Source organism: Myodes glareolus, chromosome 15 (genome assembly GCF_982192425.1).
Source record: "Myodes glareolus chromosome 15, mMyoGla1.1, whole genome shotgun sequence".
Taxonomy (NCBI): Eukaryota; Metazoa; Chordata; class Mammalia; order Rodentia; family Cricetidae; genus Myodes; species Myodes glareolus.
Window position 1 is genome coordinate 39617756 of NC_142040.1, and position 18369 is coordinate 39636124.

At 39.6% G+C, this 18369-nt stretch overlaps 1 protein-coding gene across 7 annotated transcripts in view; it reads left to right on the plus strand.

The window, feature by feature from the left end:
• Window positions 1-18369, plus strand: part of Slc38a9 (solute carrier family 38 member 9) — an 84573-nt gene that overhangs the window by 57171 nt on the left and 9033 nt on the right. For 5 of the 7 annotated variants that reach the window (XM_048443022.3, XM_048443023.3, XM_048443027.3 and 2 more), the window contains 4 exons: window positions 9274-9380; window positions 13174-13287; window positions 14648-14796; window positions 17241-17330. In XM_048443022.3, the coding sequence (XP_048298979.2) occupies window positions 9274-9380; window positions 13174-13287; window positions 14648-14796; window positions 17241-17330 (460 nt within the window). Of the gene's footprint in view, window positions 1-9273; window positions 9381-13173; window positions 13288-14647; window positions 14856-17240; window positions 17331-18369 lie in introns of those variants that run through there. The other 2 variants (XR_007233837.3, XM_087896889.1) reach the window with 2 other exon arrangements.

An 18369-nucleotide genomic window follows, 5' to 3' on the forward strand; every position in this document is an offset into this window, starting at 1 on the left:
ATATTTTGAAGATCAGTCCTCTATCTGATGTGGGGTTCCCTTTCAGTAGGGAACCTTTTTGTCTTATTGACTGTGTCCTTTTCTTTAGAGAAGCTTCTCAGTTTCAGGAGGTCCCATTTATTTATTGTTGCTCTCAGTGTCTGTGCTACTGGTGTTATATTTAGGAAGTGGTCTCCTGTGCTCATGCATTGAAGTCTGCTCCCCACTTTCTCTTCTATCAGGTTCAACATGGCTGGATTTATATTGAGGTCTTTAATCCATTTGGATTTGAGTTTTGTGCATAGGGATAGATACGGATCTATTTTCATTTTTCTACATGTTGACGTTCAATTATGTCAGCACCATTTGTTGATCTTACACCATTTCTTTTTTCCATAGTATAATTTAGCTTCTTTGTCAAAAATCAGGTGTTCATAGGTGTGTGGATTAATATCTGGGTCTTCAATTTGATTCCATTGGTCAACCTTTCTGTTTTTATGCCAATACTAAGCTGTTTTCATGACTGTAGCTCTGTAATAGAGCTTGATGTCAGGGATGGTGATGCCTCTGGAAGTTCCTTTATTGTACAGGACTGAGTCTTTGTTTGTACAGGATTTGGCTATCCTGGGTCTTTTGTTTTTTCATATGAAGTTGAGTATTGTTCTTTCAGGGTCTGTGAAGAATTATGTTGGGATTTTGATGGAGACTGCATTGAATCTATAGATTGCTTTTGGTAGAATTGCCATTTTTATTATGTTGATCCTACCTGTCCAAGAGCATGGGAGATCTTTTCTGGTATCTTCTTCAATGTCTTTCTTCAAAGACTTAAAGTTCTTATTGAACAGTTCTTTCATTGCTTTAGTTAGTTTTACCCCAAGATATTTTGTGTTATTTGTGACTGTTGTGAGGGGTGATCTTTCTCTGATTTCTTTTTCAGCTTCTTTGTGTATAGGAGAAGTACTGATTTTTTTGAGTAGATCTTGTATCCTGCCATATTACTGAAGGAATTTATCAGCTGTAGAAGTTCCCTAGTAGAGTTTTTGGAGTTACTTATGTATACTATCTTATCATCTGCAAATAACAAAAGTTTGACTTCTTCCTTTCCAATTTGAATCTTCTTTGTTTCCTTTTGTTGTCTTGCTGCTTTATCCAGAACTTCAGGAACTATCTTGAATAGATATGGAGAGAGTAGACAGTCTTGTCTTGTTCCTGATTTTACTGGGATTGCTTTGAGTTTCTCTCCATTTAATTTGATGTTGGCTGTTGACTGCTGTATATTGCTTTTATTATGTTTAGATAGTTCCTTATATCTCTGATCTGTTCAAGACCATTATCATGAAGGGATGTTGGATTTTGTCAAATGCTTTTTCTACATCTAATGAGATGATCATATGGTTTTTCCTTTCCGTTTATTTATATGGTGGAATTTACTGATTTTTGTATGTTGGTTCATCCCTGCATCTCTGGAATGAAACCAACTTGATCATTGTGGATGATTTTTTTATGTGTTCTTGGATTCAGTTTGCCAGTATTTTATTGAGTTTTTTTGCATCTATGTTCATGAGTGAGATTGGTCTGTAATTCTCTTTCTTGATTGAGTCTTTGTGTGGTTTTGGTATCAGGGTGACTGTAGCCTCATAAAAAGAGTTTGGCAGTGTTTCTTCTGTTTCTATTATGTGGAACACTTTGAGGAGTATAGGTATTAACTCTTCTTTGAAGTTCTGGTAGAATTCTGCACTGAAACCACCGGCTCTGGCCTTTTTTTGGTTGGGAGACTTTTGATGACAGCTTCTATTTCCTTGCAGGTTATAGGTCTATTTAAATTGTCCACCTGGTATGTTAATTTTGGTATGTGATACCTATCCAGAAAATTGTCCATTTCTTTCACATTTTCCAATTTTGTGGAGTACAAGTTTTTGTAGTATGACCTACTGATTCTCTGGATTTCCTCAGTGTCTGTTGTTATGTCCACCTTTTTGTTTCTGATTTTGTTAATTTAGATGCTCTCTCCCTGCCTTTTGTTTAGTTTAGATAAGAGTTTGTCTATTTTGTTGATTTTCTCAAAGATCCAGCTCCTTGTTTCGTTGATTTGTTTTTTGTATAGTTTCTTTTGTTTCTATTTTATTTTCAGCCTTCAATTTGTTTATTTCCTGTCTTCTACTCCTCCTGGGTGAGTCTGCTTTTTTTTCTTCTAGAGCTTTCAGGTATGCTGTTGAGTCACTAGTGTGAGATTTCTCCACTTTCTTTATGTGGGCACTTAGTGCTATGAACTTTCCTCTTAGCACTGCTTTCATAGTGCACCATAGGTTTGAGTACATTGTGCCTTCGTTTTTATTGAATTGTAGGAAGTTTTTAATTTCTTTCTTTATTTCTTCCTTGACCCAGGGGTGGGTGGTTCAATAGAGCATTGTTTAATTTCCATGTGTTGGTGGGCTTTCTGCAATTGGTGTTCTTGTTGAATTCTAATTTTAAATCATGGTGATCTAATAAGATACAGGGGGTTACTCCATTTTTTTTGTATCCGTTGAGGTTTGCTTTGTTACCGAGTATGTGGTCAATTTTAGAGAAGGTTCCATGAGATGCTGAGAAGAAGGTATATTCTTTTTTGTTTGGATGGAATGTTATATAGATGCCTGTTAATTCCATTTGAATCATGATATCTGTTAGTTCTTTTATTTCTCTGTTAGGTTTCTATCTGGTTGACCTGTCCATTAGGGAGAGTGGGGTGTTGAAGTCTCCCACTATTTTAGGGAGAGTGGTGTTTGATGTGCAATTTAAGCTTTAGTAATGCTTCTTTTACATATATGGGTGCTATTGTATTTGGGGCATAGGTGTTCAGGAATGAGACTTCATCTTGATGAACTGTTCTTGTTATGAGTATAAAGTGTCCTTTTCCATCTCTTTTGATTTATTTTAGTTTGAAGTCTATTTTGTTAGATATTGGAATAACTACACCCACTTGTTTCTTAGGTCCATTTGATTGGAAAATCTTTTCCCAACCCTTTACTCTGAGGTAATGTCTGTCTTTGAGGTCGAGGTGTAGTTCTTGTACACAGCAGAGGGCTGGATCCTGCTTTCGTATCCATTCTCTTAGCCTGTGTCTTTTTATAGATGAATTGAGGCAATTGATCTTAAGAGATGTAAATGACCAGTGATTGCTAATTCCTGTTATTTTTCCGTGGTAGTGTGTGTGTTTCCCTTCTTTGGGTTTTGTTGGTGTGATGTTATCTGTTGCCTGTGTTTTTGTGGGTGCAGTTACCTTCTTTGGATTGGGTTTTTCCTTCTAGTACTTACTATAGTGCTGGATTTGTAGACAGGTATTGTTTCAATCTGATTTTGTTATGGAATATCTTTTTTTCTCCATTGATGGTGATTGAAAGCTTTGCTGAATATACTACTCTGGGCTTGCATCCATGGTCTGTTAGTGTCTGCAGCACATCTGCACAGGACCTTCTGGTTTTCATAGTTTCCATTGATAAGTCAGGCATTATTCTGATAGGTCTACCTTTATGTTACTTGACCTTTTTCCTTTGCAGCTCTTAATACTCTTTCTTTATTCTGTGTGTTTTGTGTTTTGATTATTATACGGTGGGTGGGGGCTTTTTTTTTAATCTACTCTATTTGGTGTTCTGTAAGCTTCTTGTATCTTGATAGGGATATCCTTCTTGAGGTTGGGAAAGTTTTCTTCTGTTGTTGTATTGAATACATTTTCTGTGCCTTTGGGCTGGAGTTCTTCTCCTTCTTCTATCCCTATTATTCTTAGGTTTGGTCTTTTCAAGGTGTCCCAGATTTCCTGGATGTATTATGTTAAGAATTTGTTGGATTTAATGTTTTCATTGTCCAATGAATTTATTTTCTCTATAGTATCTTCAACCCCTGAGATTCTGTCTTCCATTTCTTGTATTCTGTTGATTATGATTGCCTCTGTAGTTTCCATTCGTTTACCCAGATTTTCCATATCCAGTTTGTGTTTTCTTTATTGCCTTTATTTCAGACTTCAAGTCTTGAACTGTTTGCTTCACCTATTTGTCTTTTCTTGGGTTTCTTTGAGAGATTTATTAATTTCTTCCAATTTTTTGTTTGTCTTTTCCTCCATTTCCTTAAGGGAGTTTTCCTTTCCTCTTTAAAGGTCTCCATCATCTTCATAAAGCTACATTTAAAATCATTTTCTTCTGCTTCTTCTGGGTTAGAATGATCAAGTCTTCCTGTTGTATGACCACTGGGTTCTGGCATTACCATGTTGTTTTTTAGGTTGTTGGATGAATTCTTGCATTGGTGCCTACCCATCTCTTCCTTTAGTTGACACCCGCTGTGCTTTGTGTCATGGTCCAATCCTTACAGTGTCTGTCTGTATCTTGGAAACTGTTCTTGGTGTGATCTGTACTGTCCCTGTCTGTGTCTCAGGGATTCTGAAGCAGCTCCCAGCAGGAAACTCACATGCTGGCTGGCTAGAGAAGCTGAGGCAAGTGAGGGAGGGAGGGGCTCAGGGTTTTGCCTTAGTATTGAGGACCTAGAGAGTGGAATATCCCACTGGGTGGCTGGTTACTCACCTCTTGGTCCTTACTGTGTAGGTGCCAGACTGTGTTTCAGAGTTCCACTTAGGTTGCAGGGGGATAGGAGGGCTTGGGAGCGGGGTGGGACTTGTAGTAACAGGCTGTGTTTCCTAGGTGGAATTTTTCAAACTCCAAAACTTTTTCGGTGTGTTGTACAGACTGAGCAGGAAGAGTTTACAATTCCTGAAAAAAGTTTGAGGAGGAAGTAGTATTAACTAGATAACTAAGGAACTAAAAAGAAAAAATTATTTTTTCCAGAAAAACGAATCAATGAAAAGTTTTTATATAAAAGGAAATTAATCACAGTACAGTCCATGGCTTGCTATGAATTCAATCACAATCATCAAATTAAAAACTTGATTTTTCAAATCCAAACTGAAAACTCTATTTGGCACTTCTGATCCCTATGTTGAATATAAGCATGCACCAACCACCACAGCTGGTTTATTCAGTGCTGATGACCAAATCCAGTTCTGTCTTCATCCTTGGCATGCACATTAGTGACTGAACCACACCCCCAATATTTTTCAACTTTTAAGAGTTTTTGTTTGGTTGGGTTGTGAGGGTGTAGACAGGATTTCATGTAGCCTAGGCTGTCCTAGTGTACTGTGTAACCAAGGCTAGCCTTCAGTTCTTGCTTTTCCTGTGTTTGCCTCCACAGTGCTAAGACCATAGGTGTATGCCGCCATGCCAGGCTTTTAACAATTAGTACACTGAAAACTGCAATGAAGATGACATTTCTGAGCCAGGTGTACTGACTCATACCTGTAGGAGCACTCAGGAGGCTGAGTCAGAGAAATTGTCACAAGTTAGAGGTCAGCCTGGGCTACATAGTGAGACTGCCGTAGTTAGGGTTTCTATGTTGTAAAAAGACACCATAACCATGGCATCACGTCAGGTGGCATAGCTTAATATAGGAGACCTCAAAGCCCACCCCACAGTGACACACTTCCTCCAACAAGGCCATACCAACTCCAACAAGGCCACACATCCTAATAGTGCCTCTCCCTTTGGGGCCATTTTCTTTCAAACCACCACAGACACCTGTCTCAAAAAAAAAAAAAAGTCCTCATAATTCTTTGAAACTGACTTCAAAGAGACTTTAGATTCTAATTTACTCTGGGGGGGGTGCACACACACGCACGCACACACGCACATATACACCACACAAAGGACAGTGATTACATCAGGTATTTTCCTCAATTAACTTCCAACCCTTTGTGAGTTGCTTGTCTTCTTTAAATATAATAGAATAATCATGCCACAAATGTTATATCCTGTGAAAAGGCATGTTAAACATATTTCCCCATAATATGAAAAAGAGAGGGGGAGTGTTTATAACTTCATTACTCATAATTGCTAAGAGTGGAAGCAACCCAATGTCTGTCCCTGGTGAGTATATAAAGTATGATGAATCAATATGGTGGAATATTATCCAACACTAGAAAGGAACAAAGTACTGTGGTTACAATCACACAAATCTGAATATGCTAAAAAAATTAAGTTTATGCTTCACATGAGTAAAACATATATGAGTTATATTTTAACAACACTGAAAAATCTCAGTTCTTAAAGAATTGCTCAAAAAATATTTGTGTCAATCAATTATTGCGAAAGCCTTAATGAAAAGGACCAAGTTCATCAGCTGTCATAGACAGGTTGATTGCTGTGAGATGAAAAAGGTCAATCAAAGAGAAAATTAATAATCTCAACTCTAAAAGCAGTTTTAAATAGAATTTTGTTCGTATTGGTGGCTGAGAATCCTTCAGTTCTGGCAATAGTGTTCCTGCTACATGCCACACAATGTTGTATATAACATGACCCACTGCGCTTCAAGAGATCCAGTTGAGCAGTAAGACAATTGGTGCAGTAACAATCATAAGTAAAGAGGTGCCCCGGGGGCACTAGAGTACAGAGGGATTGCACATCCAAGAGGAGGCAGAGAAGTGATCTCAGAGGAGTCTATTAAGGGCCGAAAGGAGATCGCTAAGTGAGAAGTTGGAGAATTCTCAGAGGTATGCCATGCACAGTTAAGGCCTGAAGTAACATGACTCACTTAGGAAATTATGAGAATTTGAATGGCTCGATTGAAAGAATACTTGTTGAAAAAAAATGGTAGGAAGTACTAAAAAACAAGAACTGGACTGAAAAGCCTTCTCTTTTAAGCTAAATATAACTCTAAAGGCCAGTTATGACTCTCCCCTCCTCCTCCCACACTTGCAAGATAGGCTTTTATGTCCTCAGAAGGCCAGTGGGAGAAGGAAGAACAGTCCTACAGTGCTCTGCTTGGGAATAGAATTTGTAGGGAGGCTGCCATGATGAAATGCTACCCACAAAAGGATGAGGTCAGGAGTGCTTCCCTCCTTCCAGTCACTCTCGGTCAACAGGGGAACACTGTCAGAACCTTTCAGGCTGGGGTTCCGCTATTCATCCAAGGCTTGCTTGCAAGAGGCCTTGGATTTGGTCCTCAACACTGCATAAAACTGAGTATGGTGGCACATGCCTCTAATTGCAGAGAGGTAGATACAGGAGGATCATGAAGTTCAAGGTCATTCTCAAGTATATAGCAGTGTTGGAGGCTAGCCTGGGCTACATGAGATCCCAACTCAAAACAAAAAAAAGAACCTTAGGATCTAACATAAACAGCACAGATAACTGAAAACTTGATACTGAGTGATCCAGGGCTCAAATCCTTTCGATGCCAGTCAAATCCCTCAAATCCCATTTTCTCATCCACTTCCAGCTGGATGGGTTTCAGTTCCACAGTAAGCAGGTACCAGAATGGGGTCTGAAGAGAGGACATGTAGAAGGGCAGCATGTCTGCAAAATTAAAGGATTAGGAGCAGGACTAAGCTTGGTTGGGATATGTAGAAAGGAAAAGAAGAGAAAGAAATGGATTCAACAGAAATAAATTCAGAAAGTCCTGGCCAGCCACTATGACCCTCAATGCAAATATTGCCTCTAGAATGGTCTAGGTTACACAAATGTGCCCAAACGCTAATGCACCACAAGCTCAGGGTTGGCTAGTAGCTGTCCAGTGGGAATATGACCGGTGTAGGATCAGGGCAGCAGACATCAGACGGCTGCAGCCAGAAACTATCAGCTAACAACCTTGCTTAGGTTCTCGCTTAAAGGGAGACTGCATGTTGTCCTTCCACGGTATATGTCAGAGTACTTTAATATACGTAAAAATGAAAGTAATCTTAGGCCAAACTAATGTCGGTTTTGCTAATATGGGTAGGATCATTTCATTTGTTTTCTTACAGCTTTTAACCCGTTATTATATACAAAGATGTTGATGGGGCAGGGCAGCCTTTTGAGACAGGATCTCCCTTTGGCCCAGGCTAATCTGGAATAGCCCAGCCTGGCCCCAGACTCAGCCTCCCAAGTGCTAAGATTACAGGCATGAACCACTATGATTGGTGATTTCTTTTTCCTACTTAGCTGCTTTACTTTGGATCCCAGCTAAAGAGTTTGTCAGTTATTTCTCTGTTAAAAATATCAGCAAGTAAATCCATCTACACATGATTTTGTCATCATTTTCAAAAATAGTGCTTTTGTCATTGTGATGTGTAATGCTGTTGTTAACTAGTGGTGATCTCAGTTTATTGGGTGTAATTTCGTTATTACTAAAAAAAAAATTTTCAAAAACTAACAGGAAGAATTTACCTATATTATGAATTGCATTTAGAGATTAAAAAAAATTATAGACGAAAGTTGACAGGCAGGAAGTATAGCAAACAGAATAAGCCAGGCATCATGATTCATGCTTGTAACCTGAGTACTGAACTCAGGAGGCTGAGACAGTGAGAAAAAGCAAACAGACAGAAAGCAAAACCATATACTTTTATTGGCCTTACCTTCTGATTGTCTTTAGAGCTGGTGGTTGATTCTTAGTGGCCACACTTCCTTTCCTGAACCAGCGCAGCGGAGAGCCGGGAGACCTTTGCTGCGGTTCCGCTCTTTACCCCAGGCTGTCCCTGAGAGGGCTCTCTGCTTAGCCTCTTGCTTTGCCTAGACCTACCAATATTGCTAAGTAAACTGTAGCCTGATTCCACATTAGCTAATTGTTTCATTTACTTATTACCTGCCTCCAAACGGTGGTTCTAGATAGAATACTATTTTTTAAATAACTGTATTTATTATAGACAATTAAATGGTTATATTTAAAATAAATCTTGTCAACCAGAGATAGCCATTTTTATCAACATCTTTTCTTGAGCACATACTGTACAGTTGTTTATGTGTACTTTAAAAAACAAGAGCAAATTACACTTGGCATGCTGCTTGAGTCCAACACAGCACACTTTTTAAATACTGTATCCCACTGCAAGCTGTATCTCAGTTAACCAGGATTGTAGATTTGTCACCAAGACTCTTAAGTAGCTATTTCTCCCCTGTGATTCCTTTTCCAGAGGAACTTTCCCGATAAGCTCAGGTATTAGGAGACTGGAAGATTTTAGTCCTAGACAGACCCTGAATTTAAATCTAGATGTGGGACCTCAGCTAGAGATAACTGAGAGGAAGTCACAGAATGTACATCCCTTAATTCCGTTTCTTTCTCTTCCAAGTGCTTTGACTTAGTAATGCTCACCTTGAGGGACTTTATAAATGCTTTGAATTTTCTTATTCCCTGGGGCAATGATGATGAAGATGGTAGTGATGATATAAGAGAAAACTGATGATTAGTGGGTGCTAATACTCATTTTCTGCTTGTTGTTTTTGTTTCTTTTTCTCCCAGAGATAAGATTTGAGTTTCCACAGCTGACCGGAGTGCTTACTCTTGCTTTCTTTATCCACAATTGTATTATCACACTCTTGAAAAACAACAAGAACCAAGAAAATAATGTGAGTAGTTAACTGAGAAACTGGCCTTGATATTTCCTAAGGATAAACTCTAACCAATGTTTGATGCACTTTTATTTTATTTACGATTTGTTTCTGCATCTTAATTTTTAAGATTAAATTATAGATGAGTGGTCAGCATATGAAACTTTTACATGGTAACTCTTTTAGACTTTACAGGCTATACGTTCTTGTTACAGCTTCCCAGTCCTGCTGCTGTGGCATGAAAGCAGCTACAGACAATAGATAAACAAATGGGTGGTGTAGATTTGACCCACAGACTCAGACTGCTGTAGAGAATCCTCTCTCTCAGTGCTTCCATATGAAAACAGATACCCAGCTCCTGTCTGGGCTAAAATGAATGAGTGTTGAGTACTCATAACAAAGCTATCCTCACAGGCGTTTGTTTTCTTGGATCTCTAGTTATGCTTTCATGTTCAAGTCTTTGTTACTCCTTTTTGCCTCTCTTTTTCATTGTTAAATATGGTTTAAATACCTGGAACCTAGTAAACCTTTCATCATTGTAGCTAAGTGCACACAGTTTGGCACCAGAAAGACCTTGTTTGGAGGCTGGATATTGACTTCACCAAACCCCTCACCATGTAAGTTTTGTGACTTACACTCGTCTGTGAGGAAACGAACTGCAGCTACCTTATAGGGTTTATGAGGCCCAGATGAAATGGCAGGCCGTGCTTAGCACAGATGCCGGCATCTAGAAGTAGTTAACAGATGTGGATAGTTTATCTGTATTGAGTCCCTGCCATCACTACCAGGGTGTTGCCTGACAAGAGCACAATGCCCAGGTGGGTAAAGGGCGTGGAGAAGAACCACTCGAGGCTGTTTCAGGGAACAGCGTGTGCTTTATTGCATGTGAGCGACTACTTACACAGTGGAAGCCAATGGACTGTGATTGCTTAGCACGTTACCTTGGATTGGATGGTGAGCGCGCAGAACACCAGGGTCTCTATGGGGAGAGACATGGAGAGTGCAGGCTTGTCCACGGCCAGCTACCAGTTACTAACGCTACTTCTGAGGTCAGTGTTCCAGCTGCTGGGGCATGGTGTGCCGTGCTTCTTGTTTAGAAACACGGTGTACCAGGTAGACTGGCTGCCAGGTCATGCCTACATTTTATCTTACAAGTTTCTGCTATTTCCAGTGTTGTCCATTGGGAATGTAAGACAAAAAAGACACAATCATTGTCTCCAGCACCTCTTAGCCCAGTGGTATAAATCTATCTAGAGAAAAAATTATGATAAAGTATTAAACTTGGCTATTTTTTTTTGATGTCAAGGGACATCTTTCCACTCAAGAACTTTTTTCAAAAAATTGATTATTTTGGGAACTTAAAGGTTGAACAATGACTCAACCTTTAAGTGTGTGAACTATTCTTGCAGAGAGCCGAAATTTAGTTCCCTGCACCCACATTTTGCAGCTCACAACTACTTGTAAGTCTAGCTCCAAGGAATCCAACACCCTCTTCTTACCTCTGTGGACACCTGGGCTCCTGTGCACATGCACACACACACACACACACACATACACACACATAATTTAAAAAATTAATAATAGTAATAAATCTTTTTTAAGTGGATCGTTTTTATAATAAAAGTTAATGGCGATTAGAACATTCGCATTACTGCATTTGGCTAATGCTCTGAGAAGGAGGAAGCAGGGAGGGAGCTGCTTTGCTGGGAGACCCTGGCACCATAGCCTTGGAATCGTCTCCTGAAATTTCACCTAGGTGCGTGTTTTACAGAAATCTGGACTAAAGTAATACAGTCAGATGGTACGTGAGTTACAGACTGTCAGTGAAATCCTTCCCTTCTCGCTTTCTCTGTCTTCTCTCTCTCTCTCTCTCTCTCTCTCTCCCTCTCTCTCTCTCTCTCTCTCTCTGTGTGTGTGTGTGTGTGTGTTATGCATATGTATGGGCATGTGGAGCTCAAGGTTGAAGTTGGAAATCATCTTCAATTGTTCTTACTGCCTCACTGAGGCAGACTTTCTCTCAGTCAAACCCAGAGCCCACGGATCTGACTAGTCCTGCCAGTCACGTTGCTCCAGGGATCCCATCTCTCCCTTCCAAGGCTGGAATTACAGGCCACTTGTTACTGCCATGGGCTTGTGGAGAGGTGAACTCCAGGCCTCATTTCCCCGGCCCCCCAAGATTTTCTTTCCTTAAGGGGGCTATTTTGGGCTGGCCAAATGGTTACCAATTAAGAGCGGGTACTGCTTTCTCAGAAGACTGGGGTTCTATTCCCACCACCCATGTTAGGTAGCCCACAATCACCTGTAACTCCAGCTTCAGGGGTATCCTTGGGCGCCAGCACTCACATGCACCCACAAACACACACACACACACACACATAAAGATAATAAATCACTTTTTGAATAAGGTTGTCTTAATTCTTGAGCCAGCTCAAATAGGCGGAGACTGGAATGCCTTTGAAATGTTGTAATTGAGGCCAACTGCTTTTTGATATGAAAATAGACCTTTCTTGATTTGTTTTTGCGCATCCCACGCAAGAGTGAGACACAACCCCAGGGGAAACAGAATGCTAGCCGGAACTGAGTCCTGGAGCTTCATGAACGAGAAGAAAAGATTTCGAAGCCCCTTTCCTAAACTCTCAGGGAGTTCTGAAAGAGCTGGTACTGATTTGCATAAACCTCTAGCTCAGAGGCCTCCCCACTGTCTCATGTCTGATCCTGCATCCCTGGTTTGTTTTCTAACTGAATGTCAGTTTAGACCTGACCTTAAGGTCTCTCATGGGCTCTTGTTTACTCTTCAGCCAGATTATGAATCTCAAGTTTATAAAGCGCTGCTGTTGCTTCAGCCCATTTTAGGAGTCATCCAGAAAAATCCAAAACGGTCCCTAATTCCAAGTGTCTGACCACTCTTACTATGTTATCAAACTTAAAAACTGCATATAATTTGTTTCTAATCTGTTTTCCTAGCTTTCACGTCATTTCTATCTCAAATGAATAGGCCTGTGGCTACAATTTAGCTGTGTTGAATTGTTTGGCTGTAACTTAAGTGGTAATGGAGACCATTTGCCAGCTGTGGAATCTGCTGTGTTTGGATCTAACAGCTGGCTGCTCTCAGTCTCTTAGAGCTTTTTATTTTGCAAGACTGGGGAGGGTGGGAACAGCAGAGGAAGAAAGTAGGCTGCTTTATTTAATAATGTTGTTTGTTTGCCGACTGCTTTGGACAGCTATTTGAACAGCTGCTTTTTAAATATCCTTTTGTTTACTGTTTAAGTTTTTAAAGCTTGTCTTTAAAGCGTACTTGTCTACTCTTCAACTGGTGTTCCTTCTTTAATAAACATATTTTAATATGCTCTACTCCCATGGCCTACACATACTTTGATGATATAAGCTAATTTACTAAAAAAGAATCTTTAAAATTTCATAGGTCAAACCAAAAGTGGCTTAGACTTTCTTGTTGTCTTTTTTATTATAATTAAGTTTTTTTTTAATTTGGCAAGCATTACCTTTTGAAATTAAATTAGAACCACAGTTTATATTAGCTGCCAAAGTCTTCTAACAAGTAGCTTGGTCTACATACTCCAGACAAGTTAAAAAGAAAAACTAATAGAGTAATTGTGTGTGTGTGTGTATAAAATTATATATATATATATATATATTGCATTCTGTGAAAATTAGGTAGGAAGTATACAGACACATACAAAATAAGAAGATAAATTTGTATTTATTTGTCAGACTCCTTACTTAGTGTGCTTAAGTAGACTTACTGTAAATGTCTTCATGCTGAGTGAGCATTTTATTCTGTGTTTATTTATAGGTGAGAGACCTGTGCATTGCTTATATGCTGGTGACATTGACTTATCTCTATATTGGTTTCCTGGTTTTTGCCTCATTTCCTTCACCTCCATTATCCAAAGATTGTATTGAGCAGGTAAGGCACTGTGTATACCTATGTGACTCTGTGTGTGTCGCAGGGAAAACAATACAGGAGCAAGATCAGTCAGGCCTGGACTTGAATGCCACCTCTACCTTCCCCATCCTGTCCACGTTTCTAATTTCTCTTGCACGCAGTCACAACACATGCAGGCTCCATTTGATAACTTCTGGAGTAAGCTTTGCATACCCCGCAACTTGTAGTGCTCAGATGACCTCTCTCACGTACACGCACTTCTCTTTGTGTACACCAGTGTTCACATGGGTTTCTAAAGCCTCCGCCTAGAATCCACTGAAGTCCCTGATTTTCCACAGCTTACTTGTGGAAACGTCCTGGATGAACCAGTTTTGATTCACCTATAGAACTCTAGTTTAGAGACTGAGTGAAAAGGAGCAAAACAAAGCAGACTATTTAGCTATTAAAACATGAGAGCTGGGGAACAGTAAGAGAGAAATCCCTCTCTAAGAGTTGTAGTGAGATTTACAAATAGTAACATCTTGAGCACTAAAGAGTTTCTCATGAAGAACAGCATTTCACAGATGATTTCCTCGCCAGAGGAAACCCCGCTAGGAGTCCAGTGATCATGTTTGAAACCAGTTACAAGGTGTATTTTAGCAGTGCTGGTAGTGTTCTCTGCTGTGTGGTAGCCGAGAATGTTCTCCTCGTCATTGTGCTGTTTGGGGAATTTCTCTGGCAGCCAAGTGTTGGCTGAAATTTTCCTGATATGAATAATCCCACATAAAGCCGACTCCCCTGAGAATAGGAATGTTTGTGGTATTCATAGTTGGAAGGGAAAATTTAATTCTGAGTTATTAACTTTTTCAGATACCAAACTGAAATGTAGAAAACGAGCCAACGTGTAAAAGTAAATCCTTTCTACTTAGCGCTAGCCTGCAAGCCCTGGTGGCACCAGGTGACAATGCGCTCTCACCATGCACACTCTTTGAAGTGCTGGGGTCAGTGAGGACAAGCAGAACTATAGTAAAGATACAAAGCCACTGAAATTAAATTGCTGCTTAAATAAATCAGGAGCAAATTTACTTATGCATATGAACTGTTTAGAGCTGTGTTTCTTGGTCTGTCTGTTGTGAAGAGCAAGGTTTTCTTTATTGTTTTAAATGTTGTCGTTTTCAGACCAGAATTTTTATAAAACAGAATATGCCAGTTTCAATGGTTTATCAGTTTCTAAATATGTAATTTTGGTTTCTGTACTCACCTCCTGACAAATAGTTAGCGAGCAGTTTGGAGACAGGTATCAGTTCATAAACTGCCTGTGTTCACAGTAAGCCGAAAATGTTGTGGATTTGAATGTGCTGCATTGAGTGTTGACATGACTCCATTGTCTTTCTTGGATTAGAACTTCTTAGACAACTTCCCTAGCGGTGACATCCTGTCCTTCATTGCAAGGATATTCCTGCTGTTCCAGATGATGACCGTCTACCCACTCTTAGGCTACTTGGCCCGTGTTCAGCTCTTGGGCCATATCTTCGGTGACGTTTATCCTAGGTAAGGGCTCTTCTCTTGACCAGCAAGATGTGCCAAGCAACAAATGACTGTGCAAACAGGTCAGTTTAAAGTTTGACTGATCCTTTTGCTATAAAAAACAATTTTGCCTAATGAAAGTGGTTACTAAGGATAGATCACAGGGTCCTTTTCCCAGAAGAGCTTTAAATAGAGATGCCACTCCCTTGACTGGGACAATTTGGTGTCCGTTCCTTCCAGGAGAGTCAATTAGCTCTGATGTCTATTATTATCTATGTGAGGATTTAACTGCTACTAAGGACACCTTGATAAGAAGTGCATAGCACTTAGAACCTATGTTGCTGGGATGCTCAAGAGAGATAATACTTTTAGTTATTGATGTCAATACACATATGTTTATTAATAGCTGTACATTTCTATAGAAATGATAAGTTGTGTAGAATTGAAGGTGAGGTGTAGAATGAGTTTAAGTTCTTATTTCATACATAGCAAGTTTGAATTGCTATGGCAGTTCTAGCCTCTTAATGGGCCTAGAGGAATTGTGCATCCTTTTGAATAAGATCTGTTCAGGTAGTTACCCTTATCCAAGAGAAATTTCCATGGGACATCATGTGTTTTCAGGATTCCCTGAAGATGTCTCGCAATCCCCAGGTTAACCCTTACAGTAAATGTTACAAAAAGTACACAGCCATATTTTATTGGGAATATATTAGCTTTGGGAGGGGAGGTGTTGGGTGAACTCATGATCCCACCTCAGACTTTCAAATGGTGGGATTGTAGGTGTGAGTGGAATAAATATTTTAAAGGAAGAAAATTTATGAATATAACATAGGAAAACATTATATTTATGCTACCGTACTAAAAAAGAGTAACAGCTGCTGTTAGCAGCCTGTCCCCTCATGAAACAATTCAAGTCAAGAGCTACCAGGTGTCCTTGCTACATTGATACAGTGTCCTCTTGTACATTGATGAGTAGCAAGCTACAGTTGTAACACTTCTATCCTAGAACTTTGGCGTTCAGAAAATACGGAGTTTCTGTTTGTTACTCTGTTAACTCTACTGTATTTGTTTCACCAAAATAAAATAAGCCCAGTGAGAGATGAATTTCTGGGCTAATGCAGCCATCAAACTCACAGTTTGCCAAGTTCCCCCAAATCCCACTTTTTATTTGAAAACTCAGTTGTCACTATCGGCAACAAATATTGCCTTTTGTTTTCCTTAGATGGCAAACTCACCAACATTCATTTAAAGGAGATGTCAGTTCATCAACAAGTGGGGATGCCTGCTGTTTGGCTGCATTTAGAGGAAGGGAAGCATTGCTGAGACTATCAGGAGTTTGGCCCACCCCTGCTGATAGCTGATTTTGCTTGAGACATCCGTGTATTCAAGTGTGCATATTTTCTTGATTGTTTCCCATTTGATCACATAGAATAGTAAAAAAAGATATATACTCCAAGGAGAAGACCCAATAAACGGAGCTGTGCTCCTTTTACGCCATGTGTGGTAGAAATCAATCCCACGGCCTGGAGCATGTTGGGTAAAAGCCCCGCTGAGTCATATCCCCACCCTTCTCGTGAACAAAGTTGTTAATAATTTTTTCTTGTTCTATTTTCTCTTGAAAATGTTGGCAGTGAAAACTCCATCCTAGAACACAGACAGTGCCTTTGCCCTTCTGTGTTGCTTTTGTAAAGCATACATGTCCGGTACTGTATGGCAAGAGTGCTTACCTCAAAGGCTTCCTGAAACAGAGTTCACGGTCACACTTTGAGAACCAGCTGCTACTTTGGAAAATAAACAAGTTTTTCTTCTAGTAAAACAACTAAGGTTCAGCAAGTTGAAGGTTGAAAGTCTAGGTGAATAATAACATCTCGATTCCTAATATCTCTGTGACTTATCAAGATGTATGACAACTACCTACTGGCATAAATAATTTCCCTTACTTTTTCATATTTTGATAATATTCTCCCCCATACATTCCTACCCTCTAACTTTTTTCTTTAGATTTTCTTGTTTAGTTAAAACCCAACTAGCTTTTTTCCAAATTATTTACATAATTCTTGTTCATCTACATAAATAATGATGCTATTTTTAATAATTTTTACTATATTCTTTCAGGTAAACTGGCGATTTTCTCGATCTACAATTTTCTTATTTTTTTATGAGTACCTTAATAGATTTCTTCATGGTTTTGCTTTCTCAAGATATCCCAAGTAAAATTATAGATAGAATGTGCACTCTACTACATACTGCTAGTTTGTACCTGTGAAATTGGCCTTTTTATAGAACTGGATAAAAAGGCCAATTTCACTGTCTCATTACCAGCATTGAGCAGTATATTTCAGTTTTGTTGGCAAATTAAAGACAATCATTTGAAAGGTGAAAAGAATGAATTTTAATTGTCCTAAAATTGATTATAACTTACCTATTTTATATCTTTTCTTTCATATAAACTCTCTTTTACCTTCTAGCATTTTCCACGTGCTGATTCTTAATTTAATTATTGTGGGAGCTGGAGTGACCATGGCCTGTTTCTACCCAAACATAGGCGGGATCATAAGGTACAGCTGTGCACGCATGCTCTCTTGCCGTTGTGGCTGCTGGTGCTCTACTGAATGAATCTCTGAGTGTTGAATACTGGTGGTGCTCCCGTATACGTCCTGCAGGTTGCAGGTGCTTGGTAAACTGCACTTTTGCTGATCTTTTGTAGAGAAGGAGTTCTAGGAGCCCCACCGTCCCTCAACTACCTTTCTTTTCTTCCTATTCTCAGTTTCCATTGTGTTTCTTTTATCTGAAATAAAAAGTTATTATCAATATACATTTCATCTTAGGTGTGCCTAGGAAGACCTTATAGGTCAATACCGAGTCTAACTCTAAATACATTTCTACTCAAAAAGCAAGAGATTGGCTCAAAACTAGAAAAAAAATGTTATGGCAGATTGATGGTGTCAGGAATAAAGTTGATTCAAACTGTCACAAATAATTTGCTCAGAATAATCTGAGGCCTTCCTTGATATGAACGACAGAGTGAAATGCCTTCAAAATAATCTGATGTCTTCCTCAATATAGACGTCAGATTGAGTCACTCTTGTGAAGAACCTTTCCTAAGAAGGTAGCAGGCAATAAAAAGAAGAACGAGCTCTGTATTGCCTATGGGAGACAGTGTTCTGTGGAGACCATGTTCTGTGGAGACTGTGTTCTGTGGAAACTGTGTTCTTTGGAGACCGTGTTCTGTGGAGACAGTGTTCTGTGGAGACCATGTTCTGTGGAGACTGTGTTCTGTGGAAACTGTGTTCTTTGGAGACCGTGTTCTGTGGAGACAGTGTTCTGTGGAGACCGTGTTCTGTGGAGACTGTGTTCTGTGGAGACAGTGTTCTGTGGAGATAGTGTTCTGTGGAGACCGTGTTCTGTGGAGACAGTGTTCTGTGGAGACCGTGTTCTGTGGAGACCGTGTTCTGTGGAGACCATGTTCTGTGGAGACTGTGGAGACCATGTTCTGTGGAGACCGTGTTCTGTGGAGACTGTGCTCTGTGGAGACCGTGTTCTGTGGAGACAGTGTTCTGTGGAGACATTGTTCTGTGGGAGACCGTGTTCTGTGGA